The sequence below is a fragment of the Carettochelys insculpta genome, chromosome 12 (assembly GCF_033958435.1).
Source record: "Carettochelys insculpta isolate YL-2023 chromosome 12, ASM3395843v1, whole genome shotgun sequence".
NCBI classification, from domain to species: Eukaryota; Metazoa; Chordata; order Testudines; family Carettochelyidae; genus Carettochelys; species Carettochelys insculpta.
The window spans coordinates 10,022,501-10,034,974 of NC_134148.1; the positions used below are offsets into that span (position 1 = coordinate 10,022,501).

A 12,474-nucleotide genomic window follows, 5' to 3' on the forward strand; every position below is an offset into this window, starting at 1 on the left:
CTACAGTCTGTAAATTCCATGGTGGTAAAAATTGTGTTATCATGTAATACCATTCATTCCAGTCAACACATATGTAAACAGACACAGCTGCAGCTTGTAGTTGGAAGTAAACATTGTTATAAAATTACTCTTTTTTTTTTTCTAGTAGAGGAGGTCAATTAAATCTTACTTTTCAACTTCGACTTTCTGTATTGCTTAGCTTACCAGCCTGCATTTCTGGTTGCCCTTACTCTGTGGGTTGCAGTTCTCCTGCCAACTAGCTCCATGGGACAGCACACTGAGGCTGCATCTACACTATATGAGATAAATTCAAATTTAAGGCAGTTAGCTTGATATTCCAAGGTGACTGTCTTCACTGAAAATACCATTAGCTTGATTTAGGGAGCACCAATCTCAAGATTACAAAATTGCAGTTACCTGACAGGTATAGCGTCAAGCTTGAATTGAGAAGTTTTATTAAAGGCCAGTGTGGAAGCGCCACATCCTAAAATCAAATTTATTAGCCTCCACAGGTGTTCCCTATGTATCCTACAAAAGCTGTGCAATGCTGCACCTGGCTCCCAGCTCCCTGCTACTAGCAGGAGCTGGGAGACTGACCAGGCTTAGACTCCTATGGCAAGGGCCAGACATCCCGCCACCGGGACCCTCCAGCCACACATGGGGTCCCTGCACCCAGGCAGCTCGAGCCTCCGCAGGGCCAGACGCCCAGGGGCGGGCACCTACCCTGCAACTGCCCTTGACCACCTATGACCAGGCACCCCAAGCCATCAGGCTCCAGCAGCTTTTCCACTGGACCCAGTGAGTGGCAGGGGTTTGATTTTTTTTTTTTTTTTTTTTTTTAAAAAAGAGGGATTTTTGGAGGGGGTGGGAGTGTTTTCAGGAGATTTGTTTTTTTGGGGGAAGGTGGGGTGGGACTGGGGTTAGGGGGAGCCTGTGGGGAGGGAGAGTAAACCCTCACATTTAAGGGACTATGGGGAAGAACAGACAGCCATATTAGTTCAGTAAATGGAGGTTTTGCTGTATGAGTGGGAGCAAGGAAATTGACCAGGGCTACTGTGCTTTCAGTTTCCTGGATCCTCCAAGCTGCTGGACCCAGGAAGCTGATGGTGCTGCTGCTCATGGCTCAGAGTGTGGGGTTGAGGGAACTGTGGGAGAGGTTGCACTGCTGCGGTGTTTGGTGACTTCATTGCGGAAGCAATGTGTCGAGTTTGTTGGGAGCCTGTGGGAAGTGAGGATACTCAAAATCGAATTTAGAAAAAATGGCACTAAAATCGATTTTAATAAAATCGAATTTATTTTGTCTTGTAGACGTAGCCTGAGTGTCTGTGCTCATCCAATAACACATTCTTGTGAGGCAAGCTGGAGACCAACAGGCAGTTGCGGGCAGAGGCTTGATGGGCAGGAGACAGAACAATAATAGGCATCAGCTTGCAAGAAAATGGAAAATTTGGTTGAAAGAATTGAAGCTAAATTCCATGGTGTCTTGGAAAACTAATTCCTGATCTTGGAATCCAAGGGATTCTGAGATGAATGGGTTACATTGCCACTTAGAGTTATTCTTTCAGGTCATCTGTGGACTCACTCAAGCTAGACTCAGTTCATATTTTCTAGGCTACAGTACTGTAATCGTAAAGGCTAAAATCATAATTATTTTTAAAAATAAAAGACTCTGAACCATGAGTCGCCAGCAAGATGTGATTTCTATGGTTATGGAAAACTCAGGGCCCTGAGCATAAAATTTGAGATCCAAGAAGTCTACTTTGGCTTCATAACTACATTGTAGCATCATGAACAGGCTCCTGTGTTGTTCATAGTCCATCTTGGTCAGTTTAATGGATGAGACTAACAGCTGGAACCTTGCACAAGCTAGGAGCCCTCTGGCTGGACTCCAGTTTTGCCAGGTGTAAATCTATTTTACTGTCTGTAATGTGTTTTTTCCTGGCTGTCAATTTGGTAGAGCCCAAATTGTGAGGTTGTTTAAATTTAAAATGATTTCCAGATAGACAAGTGAACATTTCCTTTTATAGATAAGTTTTACTTTTAATATTGAAAGTATGTCTGTATAAATATTTGCAAGGGGAGTAGAAAAGTTCAAAATGCACCTTATACATTTTTGATTCTGTGGTCCTGATCCACTTTTGTGACACACAGGTTAGATTTTGTGAGATTTGCTTGATGGTAGGATTGTTTTGCAGCAAAAACAAGTAATTCTCTGCAGGGTCCCCTTTTCAAGTGAGATTTTTTTTTTTAAATTATGAAATGTCACAATTCGATATAAATGGCTCACGATTCGATATAAGTGGCTTTCTGTATCAGGGCCTGAAACACTAAAGGAGGCAAGCCCATGGCTTGGCACCTGCATGGCCTTCCTGAACTTTGGGTTTGAGTGTTTAGAGATAAGTGAGCCCACTATTTCTCCTCCTGAATAGGAATGTAGGGCATGGATACAGCCTTGCCCCTTCCTTTGACACATGCTATTCCTAGAGTGAATGTGTCAGGGCTAGCAACAGATTACTCTGTTTTCCTGGTTCCCCATCTTTTCTTTTCTAAGGGCCAACTGGAAGCAACAGGGAGGGAATTGTGATTGGTTGAGTCATGATTTCTTCTCTGTGCTCCAACTTCAATGACACAGGTACATACCGCCATTCTTATGGGGGCAATTTGTAAATGCACAATTTGGCTTTAAGTATCGGAGTCTGGCTTTAGAGATTTTAGAAATATGTACAACTATAAAGTTTAAAATAGTTGCATTTAGGAAAACAATAGCTTGTTTTGCAATGATTTTAATAGAATCTTTGATCTACATATTGGAAGTTTTTTGGTGGGTTTGAAATTTGACATAGTTTCATGAGAGCAGAGTGTTTTAAAAGAACCATTATTTTTGCTATCAGTTTTTGAGAAGCACCTATAGAGTTTGAAAAAATCAGGTACCATGAGAGGAGGGGTACTTCATTAAAAAAGACTGGTCTGTTTTAAATGGTTGTCCCTGTAGCGGACCTGGTTGATCTCAGAAACACAGCAAGGAGTAACTCGTTTGTTCTTATGAGCCCAAGATTATCATCAAACATTGTAATCTGGGACTCAAGTAAGCTGTTACTCTACTATGAGCATTCAGTAACTTTTTATATTAATTCAGGACCCCATTTCAATATTATAAACTGTTCTTAAATGATAAAAAGGGTGGAAAATCTTTCTTTTGATTACCCTTTCCCTGGCAAATGAATTTGAGTGAGGTTTAATTTCAGTGCAGTTGAGTGATCTAAAATGAATGTCTTCAAAACCTTATTTGTTAGTCAGAATCTCCTTTCATTCCAACTTTTAGTATTTCATGCAATTTAGTATTTCTGTAGCAAACATGACTTTGGCATTGATAGATCTCAAGATAAGACTAGTGTCCTAAAACAAGGTGACTTTTTTTCTAATTTAGACTTCAAATATTCTGATCAGCTTCTGTTTTTGTAGTTTTCAGGTCAAATCATAAGTGACTCACATAATTTCAACTTTAGACAAACAAGGTGGGTGAGGTAATATTGGACCAGCTTCTGTTGGTAAAAGAGACTATCTTTCAAACTACATAGAACTCTACTTTAGATTTGTATATAGCTTGAAAGCTTGTCTCTTTCCAAAAAAAAGAGTTGGTCCAGTAAAAGATATTGTCTTACTTCTCTAATATCCTGGGACCTCACAGTTACAACACTACTGAGAACAGTCTTTAAGTTATTAAGTAGTAAAGCTGAATCTTCATGGTGTTTGATAGAAAAATTTAAATAAATAGTAATCAAAGGTGTGTGACTGGAAAACTCCTTTCAAAGTCTATCATCATTAGTTTCGGTTAGTTTTTAAATTTAACAAATTGTGCTATAATTAATACAAATCGGAGACGTAGCCAAATTAGTTTGTATCTTCGAAAACAATAAGAAGCCCTGTGGCACCTTATAGACAAACAGAGATTCCCTCTGGAAAGCTCCCCCCCACAATGCATCTCACAAAGCGGGTCTTTGCCCACGAAAGCTTATGCTTCAAAATATCAGTTAATCTATAAGGTGCCACAGGGCTTCTTGTTATAATTAACATGATTTATTTAAAATTTCATTGGTGTTTCTAAGGATTTTGTTTTGATCCCTCCCTTGTATGTTACATTATATATTGTGTTACATCATTACTCTTAGGCTGTGGCCACATTATCCCTCCCTTTTGGAGGGGGCACGGTAATGAGCCACTTCACCTCATTAGCATAATGGCACCTGCGCATGTTTTCAAAGTGCTGCTTTTGAAACACATGAAGCCCATGTAGTCAGGGGCCTTTCGAGACGACCCCCTGATTTCAAAAGCCCTTTCTTCCCAAAAACAAATGGAAAGAAGGGGCTTTCGAAATCAGGGTCATTTTGGAAGGCTCCTGGCTACATGGGTGGTGTGCGTTTTGAAACTGGCACTTTCAAGCAGTGTGCAGCTGCCATTATGCTAATGAGGCACTGCATATTCATAGCAGTGCCTCATTAGCATCTTCCCAGGTGCCTCATTACCATGTCCCCTCCGCAAGGAGGGCGTAGTGTATCCACAGCCATTGTTTATTTCATGAAAATTAAACCAATTTATAAACTGGCAAAAAGTTTGATGGATGTAACTGACGGTGTGTTAATATGTAGCCAGAATTATTTTTTTGGAAATTCCAGTAAATTGTAATGATTTGTTTTTATTTTCAGACTGGGACAGTGCAACCTTAAGCAATGAGTCACTCTTGGACACTGTGTCGAGATTTGTTCTTGCGGCTCTTCTGAAACATACAAATTTACTTAGTCAAGCATGTGGTGAGAGCAGGCAAGTAACTTGAAACTACGTTTAAATCTTAACTTTCCTTTATTATGTAACTTCGCATGATTTTTTGTCCTGTTATGGCTCTTTATAGATATCAGCCAGGCAAAGCTCTAGCAGAAGTATACCGCTGCGTGTATAAAGTTCGGAATCGTTTGCTTGCTTGCAAAAATATGGAACTTACTCAGACTAGATCATCCTCAAGAGACAGATGGGTAAGAATGAAAAATATCTACTTGATTATTGGATTTTGCTGCATGCTGTGAGAATCTATTTATTAATGAAATACAGTAATGTACTTTGGTTTAAAGACCACTTTCAAAATTCTTGCTTCATTCACTCAGTAAGAACTTTTGCCCTTCGTTAAAATTTTGTTTTTAAAGAATGTTTACAAATTAAAATGTGGAATATATATCTAGATTTTAGTAGTCCTTAGCTGATCTAATAATAAAATTAAATCAATTTGTGTCATTTATTTGTTCATTCATCATTTGTTAACTATTAACTTCCCATGTGACCCTGAATAAATTGCTCTTTGTGCCCCATTTCTGCATCTCTTAATTGGGGATAAAACTTCTTTATGGATATATACTCAACACTGTTCAGATCCAACCCTGACACCTGTCCCTTTTGCGGTGTGAGGGAAACCCTGGCACATGTGTACTTTGAGTGTGCCAGGTGCATCCCCTATTCAGGCTCCTCCTAAACATTCTTTCGTAGTTTTGGCTGCACTTCTACCATCACCTTCTTAAATATACGCTCCTTATCCATGTCCCCACAAAGCCACGAGACTTCCTTTTCAACCTTCTCTGAAGTGGCCATCGAAGACTAGATCATGGAGGTTGACTGAGGGTGTTCACAGACTCATAGGGCTGGAAGGGACCTCAGGAGGTCATCTAGTCCAGCCCCCTGCTTCAAGCAGGATCAACCCCCCACTAAATCATCCCAGCCAGGACCTTGTTCCAGCCGGGACTTAAAAACCTCAAGGGATGGAGAATCCACCACCTCGCTAGGCAACGCATTCCAATGCTTCACCACCCGCCTGGTGAAGTAGTTTTTCCTAATATCTAACCTACACCTCTCCCTCTTCAACTTCTGACCATTACTCTTTGTTCTGCCATCTGACACCACCGAGAAGAGTTTCTCATCCTCCTTTTTAGAGCTCCCCTTCAGGAAGTTGAAGGCTGCTATTAAATCACCTCTAAATCTTCTCTTCTGTAAACTAAACAAGCCCAAATCCCTCAGCCTATCCTCATAGGTCTTGTGCTCCAGACCCTTAATCATTTTTGTTGCCCTTCGCTGAACCTGCTCCAGCAAATCCACATCCTTTTTATGCTGGAGGGCCCAAAACTGGACACAGTATTCCAGATGTGGCGTCACCAGTGCCGAATAAAGAGGAATAACTACTTCTCTAGATCTGCTCAAAATGCTCCTCCTAATGCATCCCAGTATGCCGTTAGCTTTCTTGGCTACAAGAGCACACTGTTAACTCGTATCCAGCCTTTCATCCACCATAACCCCTACGTCCCTTTCCATCGTACTGCTGCTGAGCCAGTCAGTCCCCAGCCTGTAACAATGTTTGGGATTCTTCCGCCCCAGTTGCAGGACTCTACACTTCTCCTTATTGAACCGCATCAGATTTCTTTTGGCCGAGTCCTCGATTTTCCAGGTCCCTCTGGATTCTCTCTACCCTCAACATATCTACCTCTCGCCCTAGCTTTGTGTCATCCGCAAACTTGCTGAGGGTATAACCCAGTCCCTCATCCAGGTCATTAATAAAGATGTTGAATAACACCGGCCCCAGAACCAAGCCTTGCGGCACTCCACTTGAAACAGACCACCATCCAGATATTGAGCCATTGACCACTACCCGTTGGGCCCAACCATCAAGCCAGCTTTCTGTCCATCTTTATAGTCCAAGGATCCAAACCATATTTCCTTAACTTATGGACAAGAATGTTGTGGGAGACTGTATCAAAAGCCTTGCTGAAGTCAAGGTATATCACATCCACTGACTTCCTCATGTCCACAGAGCTTGTTACCTCGTCACAGAAGCTAATCAGATTGGTCAGGCAGGACTTGCCCCTGGTGAATCCATGTTGGCTACTTTTGATCACTTTCCCCTCTTCCAAGTGCTTCAGAACGGATTCCTTGAGGATTCCCTCCATTATTTTCCCAGGGATTGAGGTGCTACCTGTGACTATGGGACCAGTTTTTTATCCTCGCTCTGTTTCATGTATCTGGGCAGAGTTCCTCTGAGTTGTGTCCATGGGCTCACTTAACACATTACAGGTGCTGTCCAGGGTTCTCAGCTTTGTGTCCCCTTCATGTTCCCACTTTTAGACCCTTTGACCTTCATGCCTGTCTTGGTTATATTTTTCATTGTCCTACATAATTGGTTGAGTTCCTGGGCCTTGTGGATCCTCCACATGGTCTAGGGGAGTGTTCCTTAGTAGTCGTCATCATCATCATCATCACCATCATCAATAACTGTGGGCTCAGGGCCCATTGGTGTCTGATGCCTCTGTCACTATTTCCTTCCATCTTTCCCTATCCAGTGCAGAGTGGCTTAGTTTCTGTAGACTAGCTCTGCACCAATCTACTACATCATCTATCCATTCTCTGTGCGGTCTGCCTCTCCTATTCGAACCATCCACTGTGCTGAATACTAGGGTCTTGATTTTTCGTTTGTCGTTCATTCTGCAAATATGTCCGAATAGTTGTAACTTCCGTTTTATAACCTTCTGCAGCAAGTCCTTTTTCAGCTGTATCTTTCTATATAATTCCTCATTGGTGACCTTCTGCATCCATCCTATTCTCAGAATCTTTCTATAACAACTCCTTTCGAACGCCAATATTCTTTTCGAATCTTTCGTTATCACCCATGTCTCAGATCCATACAACATGCTGCTGAATACACACGTTTTCAAGATGCCCGGCTTCATTCTTAAGCGAATTGCTTTGCTTTTCCAGATCTTATCAATTGCCTTAAAACTCACTCTTGCTTTTGCTATTCTAGTCTCTATTTCCTTCTTACAGTCTAGATCATACTCTGTGTTGCTTCCCAGATATGTGAACTTGTTTACATTTTCTAGTTCAATACCATCCACACTGATCTTTCTTCCTATTTCCTTATCTCCAAATACTATTGTTTTTGTTTTATCGATGTTAATCAGTCCGTACAGTTTCCCTTCTTCATTTAACACCCGCACCGTTTTCACTAGCTTCTCCTCATCTTCGTCAATGATAACTATATCATCCATGAACCTGAAGTTGTTAATTCTTTTCCTGTGCACAGATATCCCTTCTATCTCTTCCTTGATCTTGTCCATTGCACTCTCCAGATGTGCAATGAATACATTTGGCCATTGCTCTCTCCGGATGTGTGATGAAGATACTTGGTGATATTGCATCTCCTTGTCTTGCACCTCTACTTGTTTTAAAGCAGCTTCCCAATTCCCCACGTTCTCACCGCTGCCTCCGCATTATCATTGATATCTTTCAACAACCGTATTAGTCTGCTGTCCACTCCATACGACTCCAACACCACCCAACTCATTTTCTGATCTAGACAGTCAAATGCCTTTTGAAAATTAACGAAGCAAGTGTATACGTTTTTGTTCTTTTGTCGAGCTTTCTCCGCTACCAGTCTTAGTGCCAATATCTGATGTATGGTACTTCTGTCTTTTCTGAACCCTGCTTGCTCGTCAGCTATATGTTCTTCTATCTGCAATCTTAATCTCTTAGTCAGTATCATCATCAGCACCTTACCTAGATGACTCATTAGGGCAGTTGTTCTGTAGTTCTTGCACTCCAATGTACTTCCTTCCTTGGGTACTGTCACTAGCACAGATCTTGTCCATTCCTTAGGTGTCTTCCCTTCTTTCCATGCTATATTACATAGTCAGTGTATTTCCTGAATCATGCTTTCTCCACCATATTTGATCATCTGTCCAGTGATCGTATCGTTTCCAGGGCTCTTGTTCTTTAGTCGTTTCACTCATTTTTCTCCTTCCTCCTTTGAAATATCAGTCTTGCTCTCGATGCTCGGGGGAGATATCTCTTTCAATTCTTCAATCGGTCTCTCTGAGACACTCGGGTCCAACCGTGCTTTTGTATAGGTCAGTGCAATATCTCATCCATTGCTGCGCAATCTTACCCCTGTTCATGAGCACTTCTTTGTTCTCATCTTCGATTGCTATCTGCTTTGGTTGCCATTTCCTATTAATATTCCTAATTCTTTTAGCAGGCTTAAATTTGCCCACCTACCAGACCCTGATAGGACCCAGTCTAATTTGGACAAGTTCAGTTCAGGCAATTATAGGTTGTGCCCCAAGGACAGAGACTATTTGGGGAGAAAAAAGGATTTAAAATAAGAGCTGAAAGAGGAGAGGATGCATGGGAGAAGGAAATGTTTTCCATAGACAGTTATGTGGAAAACATCCTACAGAATCAAGAGCTGGAAAAGTGTATGTAGAAGGAATCAGTGGCACGGGTGCAGGCAATGGCAGAACTATGGTAGAGTTCTAAAATGAAACAAAATATTGGGTTGTGTATATTATTCTTATTGGTTCTTTTGTTTTACTATTCAAGAAAAAAAACAGTTCAACCAATTGATTTTGAAGCCTTTGCAGCTAGCGAGCTTTAAGCAGTAAGACATTTCAGATTGCATACTGGTATTTGATAAATCAGATTTTGGGTGCCTATTGCCATTTGGCAAATTAGGTTCAGAATGTATCTATTCTGATTCACGTTGTATAAAATCAATATGTTTGATTTTTCTTTTTAACAAGGAAAAAAATAAACTTTTAAATCAGTACAGTTGTAGCTGTGTTGGTCCTTACCTTGTCACTTTTAAAAGGTAGGCATTGTATGTTTTTTCTGTGTTGTGTAGCTGAGGCATGTATTTCAGGAGTGTTCTCAAACCATCAGGTATTTATAAAAAGTTATCCATAAGTAGCAACTGTGTGTTGGAGGGATGGGGAGGTGTACACCTTTATGTAGCCTTCAACACATAGATTAATAAATTGTAACACCAGACAGGGACTATTGTTTCTGAACTGCTAATTTGTACTCATTGCTATCAACTTTCTGCATTTTGCATGCACTCACCCACCCACCTTCTGTGATTTCAGAACAGTGGGCATTTGGGGACATTTAATAAAGTAGTCTTAAGTTCCAGTTTTTCCTTTCATTCAATTTTGTTAGTGATTGTTTTCAGGTCCACTGAAGGTGGTGGTGGTGAAAGAGGGCAGTTGCACAGGGGCCGCTTTGGAATACTGTGGCAACGCTGCTCTGCATGGCTGTGACAGAGGTGGGAGGGGGCTAGCGCCATGGTCTCAGTGGCGCTAAGGGCTGACTGCCCTAGTCCCCGCCCCTTCTGCCCATGGCCTTGCCCCTTCCAGAGCATGGAGCTGCTGTCCTCCCCCAACTTGCCGAAAGGCCTTCTGTGGCTTTTGCCACATTGATTGTTTTCAGATTTAGGGAACTGGCCCTTTTGAAATGCAAAGTACATATATAATGCTTGTCAGCTGTGTGTTCAATGGTGGTTGTTACCTCTCTGCTATAGTTTTTTTTTTCATACCCTAAAATTGTGTGTTTTAACTTCATAAAAATGAATGGGATTTTGTCTGCATACAAACTGCAAATTCATGCTCTAAGAATGTGACAAAAGTGAACATTTATTAGATGTAATTTTAAACCAACTCAAGTATAGGCCACAGAATGAAACCTTTGAAGGATCATATGTCATTTAAAGTGAGAGAACTCTTCCAAAGAGTGGCGTATTAATGCTATGATATTGAAGTTTCAAAGACTGACTGTTATTACAAATACCTCGTGGTTCTACTTGGTATATTTAATTAAAAAAAAAGGCAGAATAATAGTTTCCATAGCAAGCATCACTCTGTTTTCTAACTTCATTGAATTTGAGGTCTTTACCATAACATGGGATTTAATTAGCTTTCTGCTTTTGTATTTATCCTACACAGTATTCCAGTTAATGCTTTCTCATATGACAATAACATGTTAAATATTTTTTCAGCATCCCTTCTCACCAAATGAAAATCTGTAATTTCAGCATGTAACTTAAACTACTTTGCCTAGATATCAGAAAACCGGGAGTCTGCAGATGTTGATCCTCAAGAGCATTCTTTTACTCGGACTATTGATGAGGAAGCAGAAATGGAGGAACAGGCAGAAAGAGACCGAGAAGAGGGGCATCCAGAACAAGAGGATGAAGAAGAGGAAAGAGAACATGAAGTCATGACAGCTGGAAGTAAGTTGACCCTAATGGTATGAATGCTATGTCATGGTTTCTAGAAAGGATAGTATGTTTGTTTAACAAAGGACAAATGGAAAGTTAATCTAGAAGTTTTTACTCCAGATATCTAAAATGTCATTGAGTATATTTGCATGAAATGTTTGTGCATTTATTAGTTCAAGTGTTAAGAAATAATTTTTTAAAGTCTTTTAGAAAGTGTATGCATATATTATACTTTCTCTGTGTACATGTTTGTAGTAACAGATTGATTTTAAATATCTCTTATTCTAGAATTTGGAATGAAATTTATTATTTCTAAAATGGATTGGTCTGGAATTTACCAAATGCAGTTGAATGCCAGCTTAAAACCATACATTCGTAATCACTTCTGTTTGGTTTTTATATTTGTACCACCACCTTTTAAAATGTAATGGATTATTTAGATAAACTTTAATAGTTATTTCCATGTGGCCTGAAAAGAAAGTTGTCCAAATTCCTTCAGCTTTGGTAGTTTTTGCTGAAATGGGCATTGTGCCTCAGCTAACAGAGATATTCAGCCTTTTAATAAAAAGCTAATTTTTTCCCCTCCTTTAATGAAGCTATGTCTAGCTATACTCGATGGGTTATTTTTCATATCAGTGAGACATTTCCAATAGACTTTATGCCAGTCAAGTCATTTCAGCTTTGGAATAATGTAGTAAAGTGAATTTTACCTAAAAATAAATCAGACCAGTCTTTTTTTAAAATTATATTGTGAAATAGTGACAGAGAGGTAGCCGTGTTAGTCTGTATTCTACCAAAACAAAAAACCAGTCATGTAATGCTTTAAAGACTAACAAAATAATTTATTAGGTGATGAGCTTTCGTGGGACAGACCCACTTCTTCAGATCATAGCCATACCAGAGTAGACTCGATATTTAAGGCACAGAGAACCAAAAGTAGTAATCGAGGTTGACAAATCAGAAAATATTATCAATGTGAGCAAATCAGAGAGCAGAGGAGCAGAAGGGTGGGGGGACTCAAGAATTAGATAAAGCAAAGTATATAAAAGAGTCCCTATACTGAGCTAGAAAATTGCCATCCTGGTTCAAACCACATGTTAATGTGTTGAATTTGAATATAAAAGAGAGTTCAGCAGCCTCTCTTTCCAAACTTCTGTGAAAATTCCTCTTCAGTAAAACACGGACTTTCAGGTCATTAACAGATTATTCTATTTACTTCCCAAAATCCACAAGCCTGGAAACCTCGGATGCCCTATCATTTTGAGTATTGACACCCTTACCACTGGACTATCCAGTTATGTGGATTCCCTCCTCAACCCCTATGCTACCAAAACTCCCAGATATCTCCGAGAAACAACTGACTTCCTGAGGAAATTACGAAACATCGGAAAAGTTGA

The 12,474-nt window shown here is 40.3% G+C and overlaps 1 protein-coding gene across 9 annotated transcripts in view; it reads left to right on the forward strand.

Moving 5' to 3' along the window:
• The window catches only part of HERC1 (HECT and RLD domain containing E3 ubiquitin protein ligase family member 1), a 280,539-nt gene that overhangs the window by 99,632 nt on the left and 168,433 nt on the right, over positions 1-12,474 (forward strand). For all 9 annotated transcript variants that reach the window (XM_075007327.1, XM_075007334.1, XM_075007331.1 and 6 more), the window contains 3 exons: positions 4,704-4,818; positions 4,907-5,027; positions 10,918-11,089. In XM_075007327.1, the coding sequence (XP_074863428.1) occupies positions 4,704-4,818; positions 4,907-5,027; positions 10,918-11,089 (408 nt within the window). The remainder of the gene's footprint in view (positions 1-4,703; positions 4,819-4,906; positions 5,028-10,917; positions 11,090-12,474) is intronic.